This window comes from Podarcis gaigeae (assembly GCF_964106915.1).
Source record: "Podarcis gaigeae genome assembly, chromosome: 1".
Classification (NCBI taxonomy): Eukaryota; Metazoa; Chordata; class Lepidosauria; order Squamata; family Lacertidae; genus Podarcis; species Podarcis gaigeae.
Genome location: NC_139678.1, coordinates 72,919,744 through 72,944,492, shown reverse-complemented (window position 1 = coordinate 72,944,492; position 24,749 = coordinate 72,919,744). Strand labels below are relative to the sequence as shown.

Here is a 24,749-nt window from a genome sequence, read left to right as displayed (position 1 = left end):
AAAGCTCCTTTAGCCTGTGCAGCAACCCTTTCCTTTCAACAGGGTGATGAGGCAGGAAGAACAACTGCATTTTCGGTTGACTCTTTAACTCGTCATCATGCAAATGCATTTCTGAATCACCCATTTCTAGTAACATACCGCAATACTACCAAAAAGCAACCTTTGGCTATTGGAAGTGGCACTGGAATCCAGCTATGCATTTGACTTTGTGACATGGAATACCATGCTTACGAAGAAAGATGTGCTTGGGGTGGGGTTTGGTAACAGAAATATAGTAATAAACCCATGCCCAGAAACACGCCTGGGAATGCATGGTCATCATTTTTAGATGAAGAGAACATAATTCTGTATTTGTAGTGCTGAAAAATATGTGAGCAGAGCCACCAAAGTGAAAAGAAAATGGAAAGGCTTTGGTGCTTTTATACTGACCTGTCTTCTAGGTGGTATAGAGTTTTACTGAAACAAACTTAGGAGTAAGACAGGGAAATGTTTTTCATTCCTCCCGCTGGCTATTAAAATTAACTTTTTCTTTCAAGGCTTGAGCTGCAGAGCCAGCCTCATGAAGAGGACCCCCTTAAAGACCTTGGGGCAGAAACTATGGAGACCCTGTAAGTAAGGCATCTAGTGTTCTGAGGATACAGTATGCAGAAAGGAGAACCTTGAGCTCTTTATCAAGCAGGGGCAGGATCGAAATATATTAAAAACATTAGTAGAATATTTTGTATAATTTATATTTTTATTTATAAAAAAGATTTATATACCGCTGTATTGTAAAGATATATCACAGTAGTATACAACAATACAAAAACCATAAAACCAAACAGGCAAATAATTAAAAAGTCAAAAACAAGTTAAAAGCAAAAAGAAATAAAAAACAAACACCAGTATATTCCTGATCCTTAATTTCCCCATCCCTGATGGTTGCCCAGCTCTCATTCACCTGATGCTGCCATGATGTCAGGTGGCTTAACTTCAAAAGGAAGTATCAGGAGGACACTCGCAGGGGTGGTTTGGATTCATGCTGTGCCTGAAAATGAAGATGGATCTGTTCCCCTTGGAAGCTTTGGCTGAAATTTCCAGAGTAGAGCCAATCTGGTTGTAAGTCACTTTGGGTTGCCTTGGGCAAGATAAAGCGACCAACAAATTTACTAAATCATCATCGCCATCACCATCCCAGGGAGCTTAGTACCCAGTTTGAAAGGTCCTGCTTGCAGAGTGTACTCTTAATACTCCTGATTGTTCCTTTGCAACCATGCCTTTCTCTGCTACACATGTGATGTTTGGTGTGATGCAGGTGGGTATGGTTGGGGGTAGGGAAAGCCTCACAGCCTAAATTAACATACCTGCTGGGCCTAATTTAGCCTGTGAGCTACAGATTCCCCATGCCTGTTCTACGCAGATGAAAGTTGACTGTTTTTAAAACTGTGCACGAGGTAATGCTATGCTAATATTTCTCCATACACTGTAATGCTAGTTCTTAGAAAAGTAGCTTACTGTTACATTCAGGATTTATCTGGAAGTTTAGGAGCCATGGTTATTAACTCTGGAACATCAAAGCTGGCTAAGATGGGGCTATGAAAGTCCACACAAACGTTCCATTCTCCAGAATGACTCACTGTGTTGTTTTTGCACATATGTGGAACAAATTTTCCATGTAGCTGTATTGTAGGAAAGGTGGACTGAACTGTGCCCAAAGTATTAATTGTGGGTTGCAATCCTAAAAACGCATATAAGAGATTCTTTACGAAAACTACAATGTTGGCAGTATAATTTGCTTTCTTTTTCTTGTGGGTATAAAATCAAATTGTAAGTTTGCATATTTCCTTTTTGCAGAACCAGACTTCAGGATCCACTAGTTTTGTTACAGCCACAGTACTTGAGAGCAGTTTTGCTAAACTGGATTCCATTTCTGGAAAAAACATTTAGATTCGAGGCATCTGCCATTTTGGATGAGAGCTCATCTAAGATAGACAATGAGATGCCTTTGCAGCCTGAAGACCAGCAAGTTTTCAAAGAAAATGTGGAAATGCCTCAACATGATGAATGTGCAGATATGGAACAGTTGCCTGTCTTGAGAACAAACTATGAAAATGATGATGTAAATAAAGAACAAGAAGACACCTGGGAAGAAAATACCAGGCCAAATAGTAGCAGTCATATTGAAAAAATACTGAGCAAACATCCAAAGTCGGAAACCACATTTAACCATTCTTTTCAGATTCATTCCCCATGTTTCATACCAGAGAATATTCAGAAAGATCTGGTAGAGCTGGCAACTTTATGTTTTGAATTAAATGTATATGAATATTCACAAATTAATGGTGAACAGTATGTGGAGCCAGAAGATTCAGAAGCCTTGGCTTGTAGTTTCATAAAAGACTACTTTTTTCTTCTGGATCTGGAAAGGCTGAAGCAATGTATTATAACCTGTCATAGCAATCATCCTAGAGTTTGGGAAACCTATGTGGAAGGGTTAAAAGGTAAGCATGGCCATCAGTCATGGATACTTTAGCTGAGATCGCTGCATTGCAGGGGGTTGGACTAGATGTCCCTTGGGGTCCCTTCCCACCCTACAGTTCTACGATTCTCAAGTTGTATGAATTCACAGTGCAGTTCTAGACACACTTAACTTGAAGTTAGTTGTATTGAACTCATTGGGGCTGATTCCAGGCAGATCTATGTAAGATTGAACTGTTGGAGGATCTTGTGTTTGTCATTGTGCCAAAGCTTTATATAGAATTTGTTCAAAACGAAATTTGTTGAAAATATTTGCAAGCTGAAATATGGGGCATGCTGTCTTCGGTTTTCCATGGCAATTGGCTATGCTCTGCCTCTGCAGTTGGAATTACAGTTGGAGGCAGTAGTGCTTCTGAAAATTAGTTGCTGGAAGCACAGAAGGGGAGAGCGCTCTTGTGCTCAAATCCCACAGGCATCTGCCTGGCCACTGTAAGAGCAGGATGCTGGACTAGTTGGGCTGTTGGCATCAAACAGTGGGCTTTTTATATATTTACTCCTAATTAACATTAATGCAGTTGAAAGCTTTATCTAACTCCCATTCATAAAAATAAAAGTAAAATCCTATTAAAATATTTCCTGAATTACATTGACTGATTTTTTTCTTGTTACCGTTTATCTCTTAAGTGTTCCCCCCCAATTTAATGTTTATGTAAAATTAGCACGTTTCCTGTTCTTAATGTTACTTTTCAATATAGTTGTTGTTACATGTAAAATTATTGGTTTCAGAACTGACTCGGACTAGTCCAGTCACTATGGCCCTGGAGAATGGAGATATGTTTAGAATACTGAAATTGCTAGTGGATCTGGGTCCCTGGGATGCTCCTGTGTTGCTAGCACATGTCCTAAGGTATTCACCATTTGACTTAATTTGACTACATCTCATTTAATACTAGGCTTGCGTACGTAGTCACTCTTCAGATCAGTCTTCTTGCATTTTTATTAATGGGAGGCAGTTTCATACTTCTATTTTCTCGGGTTGGCCCATAATATTTCATTACCTGAGGTGAAGGGCAAGATGGCACCCCTTCCCATTATATGTACAGAAGCTGACTTAATTCATCACTGATGATGTGACTGTCCTTCACAACACCTGAGGCAGTATGGTGGCAAAAACATGTCTTATAGCATCCATAGCTCTGTAGTGTCCAGCGGAGAGGAAGGGTCAGAGGCCTTTTGAGGAACAGCCCTGGAGCTGATGGTGCTGCTCCCAACATCTGCTCACTTTGCTCAGTGCAGGTGTGGGGAACCTCCCCCCCCCATGTTGTTGAACTACAACTCCCATCAATTCCAGTAATTGTGGTCAGCAGCCAGGAATAGTGGGAGTTGTAGTTCAGCAACAGCCAGAGGTCCAAAGGTTTCCCACATTTGGCCTAATGTTAAGACTGACCCTTGTTTCCACACTCTAGTTTCTTTAAAAAAAAAAAATATTAAGAATTTTGTTAATACAGTAGAGAAAAGACAGAATAAACAGATAATAGACAGAAAAAAGAACAAACATAAAATTTAACATCTTATAGTACCCATCTTTTCTACATCCTTTGGACTTCCTCACATCTCCCGCTCTTGCGTTCCAAATTTATAAAACTTTAGCCAGCAACTTATCACCTTGTTTCAATTCTTATTATACACATTTCCAATGTTTTATCTCTAACTTTGAATATTTTTATCTAAATCTTAAATACCTAATTTTAACACAATATTTATTCAAAATTTATTTTCCTCATAAAATTCACTCATTCTCATAATCTTGTCAACTAACTTTATGGGCCCTGTTGTTTTCAAATCTCTCATCCTTCTTAGCACTCATATAATTTACAATGTTTTTGTAGATAGTCCTTAAATTTCTTCCAATCCTCTTCCACGGCTTCCTCTCCCAGGTCTCGGATTCTGCCAGTCATTTCTGCAAGTTCCATGTAGTCCATCAGTTGCATCTGCCATTCTTCCAGCGTGGGCAAATCTTGAGTTTTCCAATACTTAGCGACGAGTATCCTTGCTGCTGTTGTTGCATACATAAATAATGTTCGATCATTCTTTAACACCCTCTGGTCAACAATGCCCAATCCACACTCTAGTTTCAGGCAAGCCTCACTAGTATTGTGATAAACCTTGCAGTTATACAGGGTGAGTCCTTTAAAAGAGGCCCCGTGGATACAGAGTACACATGTTCCATGGGGCCTCTTTTAAAAGACACCCTGTATTTGCAGTGTTTAAATGTGTGGATCAATACCATGCTAGTAAATAATAATTCTGAGAATTGTTTTCTTAAATAAGTGTGACTTTTGTGTCCTCTCTTGTTCTCGCATAGGCTTTATGAAAAATTTGGAGAAACTTCGCTAAGGCCCCTGATCAAGTTTTGTCCCTCTATTTTGCCGTCAGATATCAAGCAAATTTGTAAAAGCAATCCTCAGCATTTCCTGGCATATTTAGACAGTCTAATCAAATCAAGGGCTGAAGATGAACGGTATATATTGTACTCTCTTACTCTGTGGAACAAAAGTTAAGGAATGGGATGCATGGAAGTAATAATTAGGGTAGCGGTGAAAGGTGGACTCTCATTAGAGGATTTTTAACAGTGGTTGGATTGTCATATGTCAGGGATTCTTTAATTTGTGCATCGTGGGAGGTTGGACTAGATGACCCTTGTGGTCCCTTCCAATTCCACAATTCTATGATTTTAAAATATTTGTTGCTTCTTAATGACATTAGGTCTCTGAGAAGGGAAATAATATCTTGAGTGGGTAGCAAAAAACCCCCTGCATGCATCAAATTTATGACATGGTTATTTGAGAACTTTTTAATACAGTATGGTTGTATACAATAAGGCATTAAACATTTATTTTGGCTCCTTATAATTGGATGATAATTTCTTTTTAAAAGGCAGCACTACTTAAATGACATTCAAGTATGCCATATTGTGAAACTAGTCCTAGTTGCTTGTATGTTGTAAATCCTTTTTATTGCCAGAATGCACATATAATTAGCGGTGAACAATCTCTTTCTAGGCTGTCCTTCCTGGGATCTCTTCTTCATCCTGAGTCATTACGATTAGATTGGTTATCTTTGGCAGTTTCTCAAGATGCCCCACATACAGCAAGTACAATGGATGCCCAAGGAAATCCACGGTATGAATAGCATTTGACTCAAGTTTGCTGTTTGTCCACACTTCATAATTGTATTCACATTCCTAAAGGCATTGTCTTTTGACAGTCACAAGGACAGTCACAAGATCACCCAGCAGTCTTTTAGCTTCAGGAGAGAGAACTGAGACAGAATGCATGATATATAATTGATTTGGATAACCTTGCTCTGTGTGGGGGTGGGGAATGCTATTAAAAGATACATCTTTGCTTAGGACATGGAAGGGATGGGAAACCCTTGGCCCTCTATATGTTGTTGGACTCCAACTTGTATTAGTCCCAGACAGCATGGCCAGTGATCAAGGATTATGTTATTAGTTGTTTATTAAATTTAAGTTCTGTCCTTCCAGAGAAGCCCAGGGTGATAAGCGCACAGCTAAAAAACGTAATTCTAGTACAAATGAAGATTGGTAAAGATCTCTACTTAAAAGGTACAGTCATACCTTGGATCTCGAAAGCCTTGGCTCCCAAACAAATTAGCTCCCGAACGATCAAAAGCCGAAAGTGAGTGTTTTCGAATGTTCTTTTGGAAGCTGAACGTCTGACGGGGCTTCCGCGGCTCCTGATTGGCTGCAGGAGTTTCCTGCAGCCAATCAGAAGCCGCGTTTTGGTTTCCGAACATTTTGGAAGTCGAACGGACTTCCGGAATGGATTCTGTTCAACTTCCAAGGTACGACTGTATATTTAAAAGTGGGGAATTTGTTGGGAGTAGTCCAACCTCATGTTCCCCTCCCTAATTTAAAGCAGCATGCATGAATCTCCCGTTAATATTGGCAGTGTTTTGATTCAAATTGAAACAAACTTGTGTTATCTTATCATTTTTAAAAAAGTCTTATGTAATTTCCCTAACCTTTTTTTTAATATATACTTTCAGGCCACGTTCACATTTATTTACTTGGGGCTATAACCAACTTATCTTACTATTGCTTAAACTCCCAGCTGACACTGTAATGAAAGAGAAGATGTCTGACATTTGCAAAAGCTACGGGTAATGTAGAAGTCCTTGATAAAATTAATATCTTTGAAACTTTGTTACCTAAGAGGGCATGTTTCTCTCCCTTGGTTTCACTTCACAACATAATAGTCTAGTCTGTTCAGCTTTAGTTATCCAGGGTATGTGTTATGCACTTACTCAGTCATGTAAGAGAATATACAAATGAATATACAATCTGCAGCAGTATTTTGCCTTTGTCAAAATTCTTTATTAAACCCCAGCTAGAGGTTAAGTAGCTGACAACTTTGTGGAATGAATAGATTTTACCCCAGAAGTACAGAATACTGAAAATGTTAATGTACTTCCAAGTTCCATATAAATCTGTTGGAATTGGGTTCTCGCCTGTGAATTTAGGTTCCCTTCATTTCATTTGACCCCAGGGCTCTTGGTTGCAACTCATGGTTAGTAAAGAGAGAGATTAAGCACAAACCCCTGTTCAGATCAGATGACACACTAATCCAAATGTTGACTTGGCTTGATGCGGCAGCAAAAAGGACCAGGCAGAAGTGAATTTGGATGTGAGCTTCGCTGTCTTGCTAAGTCAAGATTTGTTATGCTCCCAGAAACCAACTAACTAGATTTATTTATTTTAATTGAAGAGGATTTGATTTCATAACTTTTTTTATTTAAGATATTGGTTAACTTGGAGGTATATGTGTTCTGTGTGAAGGGGGAAATTGGTGCTGTTGCTATTAATAGATACTGAGAGGTGTGTATTGGGTCATTATTCTCCTGAAGATAGGCATGGAATATGGATTTATACGTATGCTGTTGGGGCATCAAAAATGACAATATAATACTGCATATTATGCTGCGCTCTAAACTTGTAATTCTTTGTGCAGTGAGAGGACACAGAAGGAAGCTCATCTTCTCAGTGAAGGTTGTGGTATATTGAAGTGTCAGTCAGGTTATAATTACTCATAAGTATTTACTTTTGGTTTGTGAAACTCTCCGTAATATTATTACAGCTTCTGGCCTGGATATCTTTCTCTCTGTTTGGAGCTGGATAGAAGACCTGAAGCCCTTACCCATATTGTTTGTTTGGATGATATGAACTTGTTGGATAGAGAACATGGTTTGTAAAACTTAATTTGATTCTTGAGTGAATTCCACATTCTCTACTTGTACTAACTAGTTTTGACATCTTTTTATTTATCAATTTTTTAAATCAATGTCAGTATAAAACAGTTTAACAACAAGAACAAACGCAAGCTATGGAAGTAATCACCCTAAATGCATTTCTGGCAGGAAAAGAAAAAGAAAAAATAAACCACATCGTTACCATGCATCCTTTTTTTCAGTGCAATTACACTTAGACGTACTGTGGAACACCAGTATTGTGCACACAATAAAATGCGACATTTCTGCTACATTGTTTTGCCCTCTTCTACATTGGCAGCTTGTGAATTTTGAAAAACCTATTATTTATTATTTTTGCTCATTTAAATTTAATCAGGCTCTCTCTTGAATTTGTGTTTTGTGTTCCAGTATAATGGAGACAGTGTTGCCGTGACAATATAATGTCCCATTCTATCCTGCAGCAAATGCAGTTAAGTGTCCATCGTTGGAAACTTCCATCCTTCTTCCTGTCTCTTGCTCTCAGTGTCACCTGCTATCTACTCTATTATTCTGTCCATGAATCTCCCCTCCCCTCCCCACCCCAACCATGGGTCCTCTAGTATTGTGGGGTTACAATTTCCATCATCCCCAGGCCCATTGGTCAAGGATTATGGGAGTTGCAGGCCAACATCATCTAGGGACCTAAGATTGGCCTGGGCTGGCCTGCTTAATTTAACTCACACCATCGAATCCTACAAAGCAATCTGGTTTGGATCTCTAAATCATTTCCTTTTGCATTTAGGGGCAATTCCAGAAACAATGGAAGAATGGAAATTCCTTCTTTGCCTTGTGAAGAGTCATTGCAGTAGTGTTCCTCATCCAGCTATGCAAAATGGCGGTGCTGTTAGTAATGGTGATCCGAATTGGCCAAATAGTATAACAGTTGAAAATGTGGCTCTGCTGTTGGCCAGAGTAATTGGTCCCGATCGGGCTTTGCAGCTGTTGCAGGAATGCGGCCTGATGGTTGAATTATCTGAAAGATTTGCCAAGGTCTGTGAGATACTAAGAATTGCTGAAAAAAGACAAAGGTAAGTCTTCTGATAATGGTCTGAAATTGGTTGTGTCAAAAGGTACTGCATCATGATTAAATGTTGCATGTGCAAGTAGCTATAATCCTTCAGGCTTGCACACACTCCATGTGCCAAGATTGGAAGCTTCAGCTAATGGCAAACTATAGTATTGCATCCAAATGTGGTACAAGCTATAGTTTACTGAAACCAGAAGCAAGGATGGTTAGAAAATCTTTCACAAAATTCATAGAATAGCCTATACTGGCATGGGATGGCCCACTTCTGTATAAATGAAATGAACAGTATGAAATGAACAGACAGAATAATAGAATTGTAGAATTGGAAAGGGACCACAAGGGTCATCTAGTGCAGGCCCCTGCAATGCATAAATCTTTTGACTGATGTGGCAGGTTCAACTTCTTTAAACAACCAGAAGTTGTGGTAGTAGCAACCTGCAGTGCAGACAAGTGCAAAGTCACATTTATGAGTTAATGAACTTGATGAAATTTGCTGTGTAAAGTTAGTCCCCAATTTCTTTATAATATCTCTTTTCTCCTATGTGTTCACTTTTGTTGCAGAGCCCTGATTCAGTCCATGTTGGAAAGATGTGACCGATTTTTGTGGTCTCAACAAGCATAGCAAACAAATGACGGAAAATGATAGTAGTAAGAAGCATGTTCCTCTTGTGCTGTGCCATTTTTCCAGCAATGTTTTCCTGTCAAAGTGAAGATGCATTTAGTCAGATTGGCAGAAAAAGTGATAACGAAACTCCTTTTTCCACTGGATTTCCGTCATTCAGTACAGTATTTGAATGCATGTTTACCCAATACTTCTAACGAACAATTGTAATGCTGCTGCTTGCTCAGCAAGAATGCTTGTGCATGGTAACCCCTTTGAGCTACTAGCATTAAGTTTGGATATGAAAATTGGATTCTTTATGTAGGAAGCAGTGCTTCACATTCAGCATATAAATTTCAAATGAATAACTTCCATCACATTTCTAGCAGATTGCCATTTTCAGAAAGCTGCATATAAATGAATGTAATTGCAGGGACTAAGTGTATAATAATTGAGTTGAGTTAAAACACTTTTAATATTACTCTTGATTCATTGGCTGAAATAAAAGGGTGTTAAAACAAGTATATAATCTCCAAATATTTATAACTCTAGCACTGTGGAATTTTACAAGTTTTATTCCGAATTTGAAGTGATAATCAACAGAACTGAGATTCCAGTAGTTAAATGTAAACACTGGGAGAACTTGCATATATTAAAAATGGTGTTTAAGATAATATTTTGGCGTTTTAAAAGTTTATATAATCCTGTATACTATGGCATAGTGCTCTCTCATTGCACACATCCTAAAGAAAATATTTTGCACTGTTTTTTTGTTTACATCCTTGCACAATGCATCCTGTGCATGCATGCTTGGAAACAGTTCCCACTGTTCAGTACAGCTTATGCCCAAGTATGCACGCATAGGATCCTGTTCATCAAATCGGTATAATAATATACTTTTCCTTCTAAATCTAGGTGTTGGGTTGTTGTTTTTTGTAATGCTTGAATGTTTCAGAAATGATGTATAAGAAAATGCGCTCCACATTTCTGTTAATACTACCATTGGATATTTGATCAAGATATATGCACATAATTTGGTTTCCATTTGTATGTTAAGATTATTTAATATTGGATGCTTCATTTTTGAGAAGGCTTGGATCCAAAGCAGTTTGCAGTTATTTCTCCTGGGGCAAAGGCTTCTCCATCTGGCAGTAGCTGCCCACATCTTTTGAAAAAAGATCTGCTGAAAGTTGGGGGGATCCTCTAGATTAGCCTTTTGGGGAATGGAAAGCACTGCAGTATTTGTTGGGGGTGGTGATGGTGGAATCGGCAACTTTCCTACACCATGCACATAAAATAGTGCTTTTTTTCTAATGCACTGAGGTGGTTTGACTCAAAGTCCATGTAAATTGTGCCTATTAGACATTTGGGTTATATCTAACATTAGTCATACTCAAGGGAGACACCAAGTATGACTTCATTGAATGTTGCCCATTTTTCTGGTATTAAATATGTTAGAACTATGCAGTTTTCATACATTACTAGTGATTTATTGAAGCTTGGTAATCAGGGCAAGAGAAAGGTTACAGAATTGTGTAATATTATTATAGTCCTTCAGCTGAAAACCGAAATGTCACAATTGCATCATCTTGTATACTCAGGTTTACTGTACAGCTTGTAAGGACTTACATGTAATTTAATACTACTGAGTTCTTATTTCTTAACTTACATGCTTGAGGGCCTTATATATATTTTTAGGACACAGTTCAAAGAATCTTGTTGGCCATGTGCAAAAGTTTGATTCTCCACAGTATCTTCTTAGACCTGTGCTGTTCCCCTGAGTTTTCTGGCAGGTTTCATTAGTGCTGTGGAGGCTACTTCCAGAAGCCCAGATGTGTGTAGAGTTCACCCTCCAGCTCTTTGAATTTGGGCCTTATTTTTAAATTAATGTTTACTACCTCATGTTGGGGGTGGGGGGAATAGCCAGTGTGTTAATTGTGCTCAGAGTAGACTTGTCCATTGGTTTTGACAGGTCTATTCTGAATATAACTTGGTTGGATTTCACTTATTGGTTTTGCGATATTTTTTATTAAAAAGAAGCACAAAATCATGAAATGGTACTTTTCACACAGATTTTTTTGAAGAGAATGTGATGTGGAACAACTAAAAGTTTATGAAACATTGTTTTGCATTTTGTTACAGCTTAACAATTTGTATTTTTAAAAATGATTTACTTGCAAGCATACTTTTTTGTAGTCACTGTTCATGTTTAAACAACAGCTTTAAAACATTGCTTGTAACCAAACAGCTTTGTTTGTGCCTTGTTCATGTTTTTGTTAATCCAGATTTTAATAAAAATTAATATATCTTACTCAACATGTTGTTCATTTTTCAGTAACACTGGGGATGTAAAAAGTCGATTGGCCATAAAATAATAGTTTACATGCTGGAAAATAAAGGACATACAAGCAGTTCATTTTATAATTCTCATGAGTACTATGCTGAATTTTTTTTTGCTTCAACAAAAAAATTCCTTCCAGTAGCACCTTAAAGACCAACTAAGTCAGTTCTTGGTATGAGCTTTCGTGTGCATGCACACTTCTTCTTTTTTGCTTGCATGTGACAAGTCATCCTGTTGAGTAGGAGCGAATGGTCAGCTTTCTCTATGCTAGGTTTGAATTTAAATCTAGGGATTTATGAAACTGAAATCATTGCATTTTAGCGTCTCATCTCCACAAAAGAGAGCCACGTTTGCTGCCAGACTTTCCTTCTTGCTCCTTTTACTACAGAAGTGCTTGCACCTAAGAACATAGCAAAGCATTCGCTCTTGAAATCTTGAACCACAGTTGTTTTGAAAACCCTTCTTTCAGTGTGACATGTAGAAAATTACCAAAGGGCCAACATTTGTGCCATTCTAATAATGTAACTTTATAAAATAGCCCTAGGCTAGCTATTGAACCTCCATTGTTTAAGCATAATAGATTTTTGAGGAATCAAAATAAAGATGGAGTAGCATGCATTTCTTTTTTCTTGTATGATATTTTCAGTTTCTGCATGCTGGCAGGAGACAATATTGCTGAATACAAAAGGGAAATATGTCTTCCAAAAAGTTGAAGTTATTTCTCCATGACACTGAAACAAAGTTGCCAGTGTCCCCCTTCCCAAAGTTTGAACACAACCTATTTCCTGGGGGGTAGGGGAACAGAATCCTTGCAAAGTTTGTGGAAGTTCCTTCCTTTCCCTGCAATAAACCAGCTCCTTGTAGAAAAGACCTCCTTACCCAGATGGCATGAATTGGGCAGTCATTTCCCAGAGCTGTCCACTCTTGGCTTCAGCCAGTTGCGCATTGTTTTCAGGGCCAGATTTAGGTGTGATGAGGCCCTGAGCTACTGAAGGTAATGGGGCCTTTTATATGTCCAGCTGTCCTTTGTCAACAACAAATAGTTGCTGTTTTTTGTGTTGAATATATGCTATATGGTCATTTATGGACCTAATGGGTATCTAAAGCCATTTGCACATAACAAAGTATGTATTTTATTAAAGTAATTGTTGAACTGAAATACAATCAAGTACCGTCATACCTTTGGTTGAAGTAGCTTCGGGATAAGTATTTTCGGGTTGCATGCTGTGGCGACCCGGAAGTAACGGAGTGCGTTACTTCTGGGTTTCGCCACATGCGCAGATGGTAAAAATGACATCGCGCACGCGGCGAATCACGACGCACGGAAGTGGGTTGCATTCGCTTCTGGATGCGAACGGGGCTCCGGAACGGATCCCATTCGCATCCAGAGGTACTACTGTATATTAATAGTGAAATTTGGAGGGGGGGCAAGAGAGTGGGGCCCTAAGCTATAGCTTGTTTAGCTTATAGGTAAAAACGACACTGATTGTCTTCCAGGCACTCTTTCATTTCCACCCACTTTTGACAAAAGCAACAACTGGCAAATGAGACCCGGCTCTTCAAATCCTCATTTTAGGATTTCCTAGTCATGTTGGATCTTTGAAAAAGTTCCAGTCAAATTTTGTGGGAGATTTCTTTTTCTTTTTCTTGGAAAGTCTGCTTTTGATGAAGGCGGAGAACCAACCAGGAAACTCCTTTCTCGACCCGACAGTTCCATTCGCACGAGGACGTGCACCATCATTGGGTGTAGTTAAAAAAAAAAAAGCCTTTGCGGGGAAAGGGAAATTTTATTATTAAAAAGGGACGCCGAGGCCACCCGTTGCCGGGCGTTTCGAGAGGCCGCCGCCCGGGGGCGCTTCGCTTCGTGAGGGCGAGGCTGTGTGGCTGCTCTCCATTCCGGGCGGAGGGAGAGGCAAGGCCTGCGGCACCTCCAGGGCCTGGCGGAAGCCGCCTCAGTTTCCGAGGGCCTACGAAAGTTTGCCGCCATCCTCCTCCTCCCATCCTTGGAGCTGCTTCATTGGCCGAGAGAGGAAGAAGGCGGGAAAGGACGGGGAGGCCTGTAAACAACGGCGGCGGCGGCCGCGCGTCTCCCACGGACGGCCTGAACTTGTCGGGGCTGAAGCGGAAGACGCGGCGGCGGCGAGCCAAGGTTCCTCGTGTCGCCGCTCGGGATATATCGCGGCTCCTGTGGGAATCATTGCTGAGGGGGCGGATTCTGCCCTGGTTTTCGGTCTAGCGGGGGGGGGGGGGCGAGGGCGTCTTGCCAGGGCTTAATCTGATCCCCGGAAAGTGTTTTCAGTGTTAGGGCTCAGGCGAGGAAGCACGTGAGGTGATTTAAAAAGAGAGAAAGCTCTCATCTTGATTGCTTGGGTTTAAATAGTTTCCCCCGCGCTTTGAGGGAGAGAGAAGGATGAATAAGGCTCAGGGTGGGCGCCAGCCCTAGGAGCCGCCTGGTTTAATGGTTAGAGCTGGCGCTCATCATCATAGTGGTGCCCTCTTGTTCTTCTCTGTTCTTTTTTACTTGCACCTTGAGATGCCCTATCCAAGGGATTGTTTGGAAATGTTATTTAATTGCTAGGTAGTCCTCTCAATAGATTATAGATGTTGCGAGCTTCAGATCCAATGGGGCAGATCAGGACCGTCATTTATTTACAAATACAGTATTTATATGCTGCTGTTTCATTAAAAAGTAGCAAAGCGGTTTGCAACAAAAATACACAAAACTCCACAGTAAAAACCACATTTAAAAGTTAAAAACGGAGCAAACTTATGTAAAACGCAGGGTTTAGGTCAGGCATAGGCAAACCCAGCCCTCCAGATGTTTTCGGACCACAGCTCCCATCATCCCTGACCACTGGTCCTGTTAGCTAGGGATGATGGGAGTTGTAGTCCCAAAACATCTGGCGGGCCAAGTTTGCCTATGCTTGGTTTAGGTACACTGCCTTTCATTCAAAGAGCTGTTGAAGAACCGGGAAGGATAGGTGAATACATGTCTTCTGTGTCCGTGTTTTGTGTGCTTTTCATATTATGTCCTATGGGAAAGAGTGTGCTGGTGGGAGGCCCAGCACCACATCCCACAAGATGTACCGTATTTACTCGAGTCTAATGCACCATTAGGGGGACGCGAGTGGTGCTGTGAGTAAAACCTCAGCGACTTGGACTTGCCGATCGCATGGTCGTGGTTCGAATCCCCACGGTGGGGTGCGCTCCCGTCGTTAGGTCCCAGCGCCTGCCAACCTAGCAGTTCGAAAGCACCCCCGGGTGCAAGTAGATAAATAGGGACCGCTTACCAGCGGGAAGGTAAACGGCGTTCCGTGTGCTGCGCTGGCTCGCCAGATGCAGCTTGTCACGCTGGCCACATGACCCGGAAGTGTCTGCGGACAGCGCTGGCTCCCGGCCTCTAGAGTGAGATGAGCGCACAACCCTAGAGTCTGTCAAGACTGGCCCGTACGGGCAGGGGTACCTTTACCTTTAATTTGCCATTGAATCTAATGGGCACCTCAGTTTTCAGAACCTTGAAACCAAAAAAAGTATTTCCGGGCAAATGTACAGTAAATGTGCCATTGAATCTAATGCGCACCTTAATTTTCGCAGCATAATTTGGCCAAAAAAGATGAGCATTAGATTTGAATAAATGCAGTAGATTTGTCAGCAGGTGTGTCAGCATTTGAATTGGCCTTGTTTCTTTTTTAATTGAAAGGCTTCCTAGGTTCCAAAGGACCACCTCCCCACTTCATGTGCCCAGTACAGTGGTACCTCGGGTTACATATGCTTCAGGTTACATACGCTTCAGGTTACAGACTCCGCTAACCCAGAAATAGTACCTCGGGTTAAGAACTTTGCTTCAGGATGAGAACAGAAATCGTGCTCCAGCAGCGCAGCAGCAGCGGTAGGCCGCATTAGCTAAAGTGGTTCTTCAGGTTAAGAACAGTTTCAGGTTAAGAATGGACCTCTGGAACGAATTAAGTACTTAACCTGAGGTACCACTGTACTTTAATTTTTAAAACCCACAGTGTGATTGCCGTGCACATTAACAAAACATTTTTTAAGGCTTTAATTGAGAGGAAGCGATTGCTAGGCTTTGTTTCTGGATGAATGGAGGCACATATGCATGTATCTTTTGGATATAAAACATATTGATCTCATCCATGGACAGCTGTTAAGGAATAATAAGTGCTGGGATGAGCCTTTGTGGTTTAAAAATATTTTACTGTTGTTTGTGCTCACTTCTAGAAATCTGTTGATCTGGCAGTTGGACTGTGTTACTCAAATATGGACAGGAATCCATCACCCCCTTCCAGCAATGAGGAGGAGGAGGACGTCGTTCCTGGGGATTCTATCAGAAATACAGTTTACAGCAAACACTGGTTTTTCAGTGTCCTTACAAAACTAATTGAGGTATGCTGCATACGCATGAAACCACTCATGGCCAAACTGGATATGAGGGCAACAAACAATATGTTTGAATTGTACAATGTCTAGTTTTAGAAGCTTTTAAAATGAATGTGTATATATGTGAAAAATATGTAATCTATAAAACATATAATGTATAAATCAGCAGGTAAAAATAGATGGGAAGAAGCCCTGTCTAAGTAAATGCTTGATCTGTTGATTGCAGGGAGTTGGACTAGATGATATTCGAGGTCCATTCCAACCAGTGGTTGCTGATGTCAATTGGAACTGTGAAATGTGTATTCTAAGGCTGCAGTCCTATTTGTACTTCCTTGGAATTAAGTCATGTTGACATCAGTGAGTCTTGTCTTTCAGTAAAGATGGGTGGACTGAGATGGGCAGGTGATAATTTAAAATTTGCCATGCTGGTGCAAATGCAAAGTGAAATTAAATTAAAATCTTGTTGGAGTTATGCTTTATTTGTGCTATAATGAATAACATAATTTCTGATTTCTAGTGATAAACGTATTGCTCACACTCAGGCCACTTAAACAGTGGTGTATTGAGGTAATACTTCATATTTGGGTAGAAGTTGCTACTTATGGGTCAAACAGGAGAAAAGTTGTGCAGTGCAGACCAATGTGAGTTTCAGCAGACCAATGGCTTATTGTGCTACTTTGGTTCCTTTGTCAGTATGTTCTTCTTTTCTTTGGAAGGTTGTTAGCTCTAAGGAAGATGAATCTGAGTTGAACAATGTTGAAGAACAATTGGAGCTAGATGAAGAACTGGAAAATGACATTTGCAAAGTATGGGACATGTCAATGGATAAGGTATGTTTTAAGTGATTTGGATATTTTTAGTGGTTGTTATCTGTAGATATTTGCAGATATGTATTTTGTTTTATTCTATGTTTAAGGTTAGCCTTATTGTAAACAACTTCAATTTTTTTAGAGTAAGATATCTATAAATTAATAAAATAAATATATTCTGTAAAGGTTTGCAATTATCTGGAAGACGTCTGGTTTCTGTTCCTTAGATATTTTAGTGTCCAGTAAGCTTGTCAAAGAAGAATCATGCATAGCTATTGTTGGCTAGGAACAGCGCTGCTAAAATGTGTAAGTTGCGAGACTGTGTTGTTTTGTGCTATCGGTTAGCACTCTCTTTGAGCAAAATCCAGTGTTAGTCAAGCTCAGAGTAGGCCCATTAAAATCTGTAGACCTATTCTGAGTGTGACTAACACTGGATATTCACTCATTGTATATTGTCTTGGAAGTTTTTTTCCTGCCCTAATTTTTTTAAAAAATGTGAGATGAATGATGAGTACCTTCTGAAATATCAATTTACTGTAGCTGGTCAAGTTGCGTATCACGTGTGTGGAAAAACTGCTGTCCATCACGGAGTTCTTAGGAATTGTGGGAATAATCTGGGCCAGCTCAGCAAAATACATAGGACCTTATTGGCTTTCTTACCAATTTCTTAATATCTTGTATTAATTTAAGAAGCAATTGGATATTTTTCTATTAATGGATATATCATTATAGATAATCATTAACTTTGGTGTAGGAGGGACTAAAATGACAAGTTTTAATGCACTGGATAAATAAGAACTGAAAAGATAGCTACTTATAGTTGGGTATGTGTACTGGTCATCTGAATGAAAGACTGCCTTACTTTTCAAAGTGAACTGAATTTCATTTCTCATATAATCGTCCGCTGACACATAACCATTCTTGTTTTCAGGATGTTGCTTTATTTCTACAAGAGTTTAATGCCCCCGATATATTTTTGGGTGTCTTTGCCAAGTCCAAGAGTCCTCGGCTTACTGTAAGTCATCTCTTGACTCTGTACCCTGTTTATTAATAATGCATTGTGCTTTTTTGATGCGATCCATATGCCTTATGTAGGCAGGTGTAGATGAAAGGCAAAATAGAAAAGAATTGGTATTCAGCTCTACCAGTAGACAAGCCAATATAGAATCAAGGCCTATTTCTCAATTTCCAGCAGGTTTTGTTCTTAGTCACAGTTCTGCACAATATTATTATAAATGCTGGTGTGTGGAGGCAGATTCTTTTGGCCCCTGGGAGTTGATGATGCAGTGCAGCTTCTTGCCTCCAGGAGGAAGGAAATAGGAAGATGAGGTGCAGATGGATTTGGGAGCTTGCTGATGACAAAGATGCTGGCTCACAAAAGCAGAACTTCCATTGATCTGCTGTGTTCTGGCCCTGACAGTATACATTTCTCTCACACACACACCAAGTAACACACAGTGTTACTGTGCAAATCACTTTATTCTTATTTGGGAATACTTAATTGGTTCATGTTCTTCCAAAATATCTTGGAGCACCTGAATCTAGCCACTGCCAAAGAAGAAGACATGGCTAAATGTTGCTCTGCTCTGAGCCTGTATGGCTGCTGAAGACCAAGCAAGGGTCAAAGCACACATGTCCTATTCCTTGAAACTATTTTTCTCTCTGCTACAATCTTTTCCTCCATTCTTTTTCTCCTTAAGTACTTCATGCTGACTGTAGGCAAGCTCCACTTTATGTGCTTAACCCCACTATATTGGCATTTCAGGAAATCTGTGTGGGAATACTGGGCAATATGGCCTGTTGCCAAGACATATGCCTGTCCATTAGTAAACATGAGAACCTTGGGTAAGTAGTATGCTTTGTTCTTGGTTTCTCGGTGTTTTTGAAACTGTAAATCTTTCAACTCTTAATTGTTGTTAAAGTACTAGACAGGCACATGTACTAGACATGTTCTTTATAGAGTGAGGGAAAACAGATTCAAGATACGAACATTTGTAAGACTGTACAAGAGGGTGACTGGTAATAAGGGCATGCAGGAGTCTGATGTCTCTGTAAGTTTTTGACTTCACTACAGAAAAAGTTTTAGTGAAAGGAATGTCATTGATGTGGCAGGAGTCAGAGTCAAAGCACAAGAGTTATGGAGCAAATGTAAGAAAAGGAACTGCTAGACTGAGACCTGGTTTTCTATGCATTTGTGTGGGGAGGGCAGAAGGATGGTGAGGGAGAGCTTGGAGGTATTGAAAGTGTGTCTGAAAAGACAGAGAAAGAATTGAATGTCTGAAGTGTAACAGTTTGAAGGCGAACAGGAGGGAGTATGGAAAAGAGCATGAAATTTGTACAATTCAGATTGTACTATGCACAGTCCTTTTCCAACAGAGGTTTTTCAGCAGTGTCTAACTTCCTGGTAGTTACACTTCCTCTTTTTGTACTTTATGACACAGATTTAAAGGAGTGAATGGTTCACCAACTGCAGTTTGAGTGATAGGTCACTGGGGAAGCATGTGCTTTGCTTACAGAAGGTCCTAGGTTTGACCCTTGGCACCTCAAGATGGAACTACCCCATTCTGAAACCCTGGAGAGCCACTACCTATCAGTCTAGACTGTACTGAGCTAGACAGATGAATGGTCTGATCCTGCATAAGGCAGTGTCCTGCATTTCTTGCAAACTCTCTGGCAATGACCTTATCACTGCTGTTCTACAATTAGCAGATTGCTGGTACAACAGACTTGTGAGGTAGTAGCAAGGCTATTCCTGTCTATGTACAATTTTTCTCTTTTAATTAGTTAGTGAATACCAGTCTAAATGCCGTTGACAAAGAATCAAGAATCAAGAACTTGAATACAGAGTTGTAGGCTAGTGCCCTTTATGACTGATTGTCCCATCTTTATAGTAATATGTGTCTCACTTCATCTTATACTTGGATAAAGAAATTCCTCCCAGCTTACTTGTTCTTTATTCTTGCAGCTATAAATATTAGAGATGTATATTTAGGAGATGGTGGCATGTGGTGGCGTACGTCTGGACAAAATTTCAGAAAAATGTATGGGAAATTAATCCTCGCTGTCTCCTCATTTTCAATCTGTTGTCATTTTTTCAGACAGATGGTGCTGCAGCGTTTATGTGATTCTGATTCCCCTACTCTCCTCGAAACAAGCAGGTAAGCTATTTTGTCAGTAACTAAAATAGCATAAGCTACCCCTAAGTATTGAGTTGTAGTGCATGTAAATGAAGTATTAGCAGGTGTGCTTAATTTCATGAATGAAGGCTTCAATCCTACATATACTTACTTGGAAGCTATTGAATACAATAGGCCTTACTTTCAGGCTTCCAAATTCTTTCTTTTCTAACTAAAATCACATTTGAACTGATACCAGTATCCCAGATTCTCATTTTTATTGTAACTCTGATAGATATTCCTCATTTACACATATGGAGTTAAAATTAATGGTACAATCCTATTACTATCTACTGAGAAGCAAGTGCCATTGACTTCAAGTGGACTTACTTCCAAGATTGCAGCCCAAATGTTGGTTTTCTTTTTTAAGTGTGATTAAGTGTGATTTTTCCCCTTTAGGTTGTTGCTAACTTGCCTCTGCCACTCTGAGGTGGCCAATATTTGGGTGGAAAGAATTCGACAAAGTCCATCAGTGTATGACTGTGTATGTTTCATCATGTCTAGTTCAACAAATGGTATGTTATAAATTAATCTGAATATTGCTCCTGTCAGGCCACTTTTTGTTTCCTTATGAAAAGGCTAGCATGTTTCAAGTAACTCTTTTATCAATTGAATGTTTTTATATTTCTTAAGAAAAATGTTCCAGGCATTTTAACTGAGTTATATCAATAACTATTTAACTCTTTTTGGTGAATTCTTCTGAATGCATTGTAATCATAACCAGCACAGCTGTCTCCTTCCCACTCATGATTGTAAGAGGGGACCCAGTTCCGTCTGGCAAGCTGCAGTGTGTATGTGGATGAAACTATCTTTGTGTTACTTTGAATACAGCCTTTGGGTGGAATTCCATGTTGCGCTATGTCAGAAGTTCCATTCCATTCAAGCATTGCAGGTTTTCCAGATGGAACGACCCCCTCACCCCATTGTGTTGTTCTGGGTGGTTTTTTGCACAAGTGGAAGTGGTTATAGGTATGTACTTTACAACTGTATTGAGACAGATGTGGGGGGCTGTATAGAAATGTTTGAACTAATAAATAATAAATAAGATCTCAAGGAGCTTACACTAAAAGTAAGTCACAATAACAGATATCACCAAAAGAAGCCAGACAATAAATAAATAAATTGAAACTGTTTTCTTTGTGTTGTTTTCTAAGAAGTGAGCAAGAGTAAATTTTATTTCATTAGTTCATCAATATATAAATGAGATTTGATCTTTGTTACAGTGGAGTTGCTAGTGAAAATAGGTGAGGTGGTCGACAAGTTGTTTGACTTGGATGAAGAATTAATGTTAAACTGGATTAAGAAAGGTTCTTGTCAGTCAGTGGAGCAGCCTGCAGATGATTCTCCAGATGAGCTTCCAAATTTCAAAATTGTACCTTGCCTGCTTGAAGCTGTAAAACAAATCTGGTATGTATATGCCCATATCTGAATGCATGTGATATTGGCGCTACTTATTTACATTTTTATCCAACACTTGGCAGCATACATAGTTTCCCTTCTCCCCATTTTATCCTACTAGACCAATGTTACCCAATGAGACTCATTGTTTAGGGGATTTGAAATCAAATCTCACATGTTTTAGTCTGTGTTATGCATAGTAGCTTTTGGGTATATGTGTACCATTTCATGGGTGCCCAAATGTTATTTTTTTTAAAAGTCCACACTTGATCTACCTGCCAAAGCGATAGGAAGACTGTACCAAGGGTACTCATATTTCTAAGAGGACTGTGCCTCTGTCTGTCTGCACGCAGACTTTTTCCCTATGGAGAAAAGGAGAAAGTCTGTTCATGTAAGAAGGGAACAAGTGTACACACCTGAACAAAAATAGCTTGTTCAAACTATTACTGGAAATGAAAACTCAAGAACTACTTGAGTTTAGCCGCCCTAAGAGTAATTGACTGAGAACTGAGGTAGAAATATTGTAAAAAATATTCACTTTACATAGACATACAGATTTATTGGTGGTAATAGTTCTAAACATAATTTGTAATTCTTTTCTGCAGCACAGATAAAAGTTCAGAAGGGCTTGATGTTTATATGCATATCCTACAGCTGCTCACCACAGTGGATGAAGGCGTTCAAGCTATTGGTAGGATGCTTCAGTTGCACTTTATTGTAACAAATTTGAAGAATTCTTTGGTAGACGTTTTCTTCAAGTTGCATGAGATATTTCTTTTTTCCATTCTGAAGTACAGACTCCTGGTAATGGAAAAGAAACTTGGACTTTGCTGTATGATCTGTTTTGTCATGAACTCTGCCAGCCCGATGATCCACCAATTGTTGTTCATGAACAGAAGACAGTCTTGGCTTCTACTTTGTCTGTGTTATCAGCCATCTTCGCTTCACAGACTATATATGGACACAGACATGAATATATCAAGATGGAGAAAAGCAAGTGTATTTTCTTACTTACCATAAGAGCTAATATTTTAGGGATGCTAAGGTTTTTATAGAAAACAGTGGCAGTCTGGAGTTGTGGTATAGGTCAAGGTGATGGGGAATAAGAAAAAGTATATGTTCATCTAGGCAAATGTCTGTGTAGACCACAGTTGTGTGACTCCCCAGTACGGGCAAATTTGCTTCGGTGGCTGGACCCCTTTTAGTGTCTTATATTCCTTACTTGGGGAATAATTCCTTCAATCCTTGGAATGTTCATTGTTTTCATTATAATAAAGTATGTAGAGAAACATTCCATTTTTCATCAAAGCTTTCACATCTCAAAACCTTTAATTACTCTGTTACTTAGGGCAGATTACCAAAAATGGTAGTTCATACGTACATAAAGTTTTTTCTTGTTTTACCTGTCAGATATGCCTCTGATTGATAGCCTGATTAGAGTCTTGCAAAACATGGATGAATGTGGGAAGAGATCTGTAGAAAGCTCCAACAAACCCAAGTCAGAGGAGGCCGAGAAGTTGGGAACAGCTGAGGAGGATTTTCATTTTAAAATCTTGAAGGACATCTGTTGTGAACTACTGTCCAATGTGCTTCAGGAACTTTCTAAGGTAACAGGCATATGAACCTGTAGATTCACATGCTTTTTGTCTCTGCTCTGGTTTTATCACTAGTGCACTGATGCCCACGATCATCTTTTATATGGCTTACAGCGTTCATTTTGAAATGTTTTCCAGGGTATGGTAAATAACCTCTTGATCACCTGGGCTCCATGTGTGCATTGTCATCATGTGGAGCTTTTCATGGGAGCATGTTAATTTGTTGTCATCTTGCATTTGAACTGCATTGTCAGCATTTTATTATTATTTTATACAGTACTATATGAGCATGTTCATTCAGCTGGATAGCAACAAAATACACACACACACAGTATTATATGAACTAATAATATTTCGGTGTTTCCAGGAAAACATACTGGAGGCGCTCAAGCAAAGCCATCTAAATGAACAGAAATGTTCCTGTGCGTTTAAAAACCTTCTCCCGTTGTATTCTTCTCCGGTATGTATGATCTCTAAAAATAAGCAAAAATCTGTTGCCCCCAGTAGGTAAATGCAACCCTCAGGCCAAAGAAGGTTAGCCACACCTGATTTAAATAATCCATTTGAGTTGTTCATTAATCTTATTCAAGATGCATTCTAAATAGCCTGGCAATTCCTGTAGTTCACCTGATTCAACTTGTTGACACTTGTATTTTATTTTACACAGGTAGAGAATTTTCTTGAAGTGCTGAATGAAGCCGATCAGGTCCTTGCTGACAACTTAAGAAAAGCATTCCCAAGCTTGAGACTTCAGGCATAGGAGCATATTAATTTTTTTACAGGAAGATTTGGAATCTATTCATTCCTGTTTTAAGAAAGCAACATGTGAATAATAAAGAAGTGTGCATTATTTCTTTGCAAGGAAACTCAGATGAACACCTTCATAAAGCAAGAATGGAAGCAGTGGAGAATGACATACAACACAGACTTTAGGAGAACTTGTTTTCCAGCTGCAGTTCTAAGTACTGTACTTGAGGGGGAGTGCAAGCGTAGTTTTATTTGTTAGTAGCCATTGAGGTTGTTTGTCTCTACTTAATTGACAAAATAATTGAAGATGCTTCGTTTATTTTGAAACAGTTTGTATGTAGTTTTTAAAAGTTAACTGTTGGGTCTGTGCGTTTTCTGCAGCAGAAGCTTGAAAGGCGGAAAACATGGCTGCCTTGGCGATGGCCACCAAGGGGTTAGGGCGGGTTTTCTGCCTCTTCGCTGGCGTAAGGAAGGGCGCTGTTTCCTCTGGTGCAGTTGCATCATGGAGATGGGGGTGTCGTTCATACAGTGAACAGTTGTCCAGTAAGGCAGGTATGCCTGTGTCAATGGACAATCCCTCTAAGGAGCCTCCAAAAAGTGTGTCTTGTGTGGGGTGACTGTTGATGACAAAAATGTACGCCTTTATCACAGTTTATTTTGCCACACACTGGTCACATCTTTGGAAGGCATATAACAGGCTTATGTGCGAAGAAACTGTGAGAGGTTAAGAGCCCACAAATGGGATTTATGTCGGTTATATTTAAGGACATAACATTCCTCAGCGACCCTAAAGTATGTAGTATCAAATATCCAGAATGAATTAACTGTACCTAATAAAACTGATTTTGTAACTGATTAGTACTCATTATTGGTACATCCTTAAAAAACAAACCGCT

At 39.6% G+C, this 24,749-nt stretch overlaps 2 protein-coding genes across 6 annotated transcripts in view; both read left to right on the top strand.

The window, feature by feature from the left end:
- HPS5 (HPS5 biogenesis of lysosomal organelles complex 2 subunit 2) overlaps positions 1 to 11,706 on the top strand; it is a 30,977-nt gene extending 19,271 nt beyond the window's left edge. For all 3 annotated transcript variants that reach the window (XM_083704342.1, XM_083704343.1, XM_083704341.1), the window contains exons 15-23: positions 537 to 608; positions 1,834 to 2,480; positions 3,244 to 3,364; positions 4,823 to 4,978; positions 5,520 to 5,639; positions 6,529 to 6,642; positions 7,617 to 7,723; positions 8,510 to 8,795; positions 9,356 to 11,706. In XM_083704342.1, coding sequence (XP_083560468.1) covers positions 537 to 608; positions 1,834 to 2,480; positions 3,244 to 3,364; positions 4,823 to 4,978; positions 5,520 to 5,639; positions 6,529 to 6,642; positions 7,617 to 7,723; positions 8,510 to 8,795; positions 9,356 to 9,416 — 1,684 coding nt within the window. In that variant the 3' untranslated portion in view covers positions 9,417 to 11,706. The remainder of the gene's footprint in view (positions 1 to 536; positions 609 to 1,833; positions 2,481 to 3,243; positions 3,365 to 4,822; positions 4,979 to 5,519; positions 5,640 to 6,528; positions 6,643 to 7,616; positions 7,724 to 8,509; positions 8,796 to 9,355) is intronic.
- A 1,807-nt stretch (positions 11,707 to 13,513) lies between these two features.
- On the top strand, positions 13,514 to 24,708 carry SAAL1 (serum amyloid A like 1). 3 transcript variants are annotated; one of them, XM_083714132.1, is made up of 13 exons: positions 13,514 to 13,885; positions 15,970 to 16,134; positions 16,845 to 16,958; positions 17,869 to 17,952; positions 18,703 to 18,782; positions 20,036 to 20,095; positions 20,513 to 20,628; positions 21,337 to 21,520; positions 22,117 to 22,202; positions 22,304 to 22,504; positions 22,922 to 23,118; positions 23,474 to 23,566; positions 23,774 to 24,708. In XM_083714132.1, exons 2-13 carry the CDS (start codon positions 16,009 to 16,011, stop codon positions 23,864 to 23,866), a joined length of 1,434 nt encoding a protein of 477 aa, XP_083570258.1. In that variant the 5' UTR covers positions 13,514 to 13,885; positions 15,970 to 16,008; the 3' UTR covers positions 23,867 to 24,708. The 3 variants fall into 3 exon arrangements, with proteins under 3 accessions (XP_083570258.1, XP_083570259.1, XP_083570260.1); XM_083714133.1 differs by having other exon boundaries at positions 13,865 to 14,065; XM_083714134.1 differs by lacking the exons at positions 13,514 to 13,885; positions 15,970 to 16,134; positions 16,845 to 16,958; positions 17,869 to 17,952; positions 18,703 to 18,782 and adding an exon at positions 18,844 to 19,438 and having other exon boundaries at positions 19,829 to 20,095.
- The last annotated feature ends 41 nt before the right edge of the window (positions 24,709 to 24,749 follow it).

Bases quoted from the DNA above. Each gene is read 5' to 3' on its own strand.
- SAAL1 (XM_083714132.1), top strand. From the start codon at position 16,009: ATGGACAGGAATCCATCACCCCCTTCCAGCAATGAGGAGGAGGAGGAC. The intron at 17,953-18,702 runs GTAAGTCATCTC...TTGGCATTTCAG, and splicing joins CCAAGAGTCCTCGGCTTACT to GAAATCTGTGTGGGAATACT. The intron at 22,505-22,921 runs GCAAGTGTATTT...TTTACCTGTCAG, and splicing joins ATATATCAAGATGGAGAAAA to ATATGCCTCTGATTGATAGC.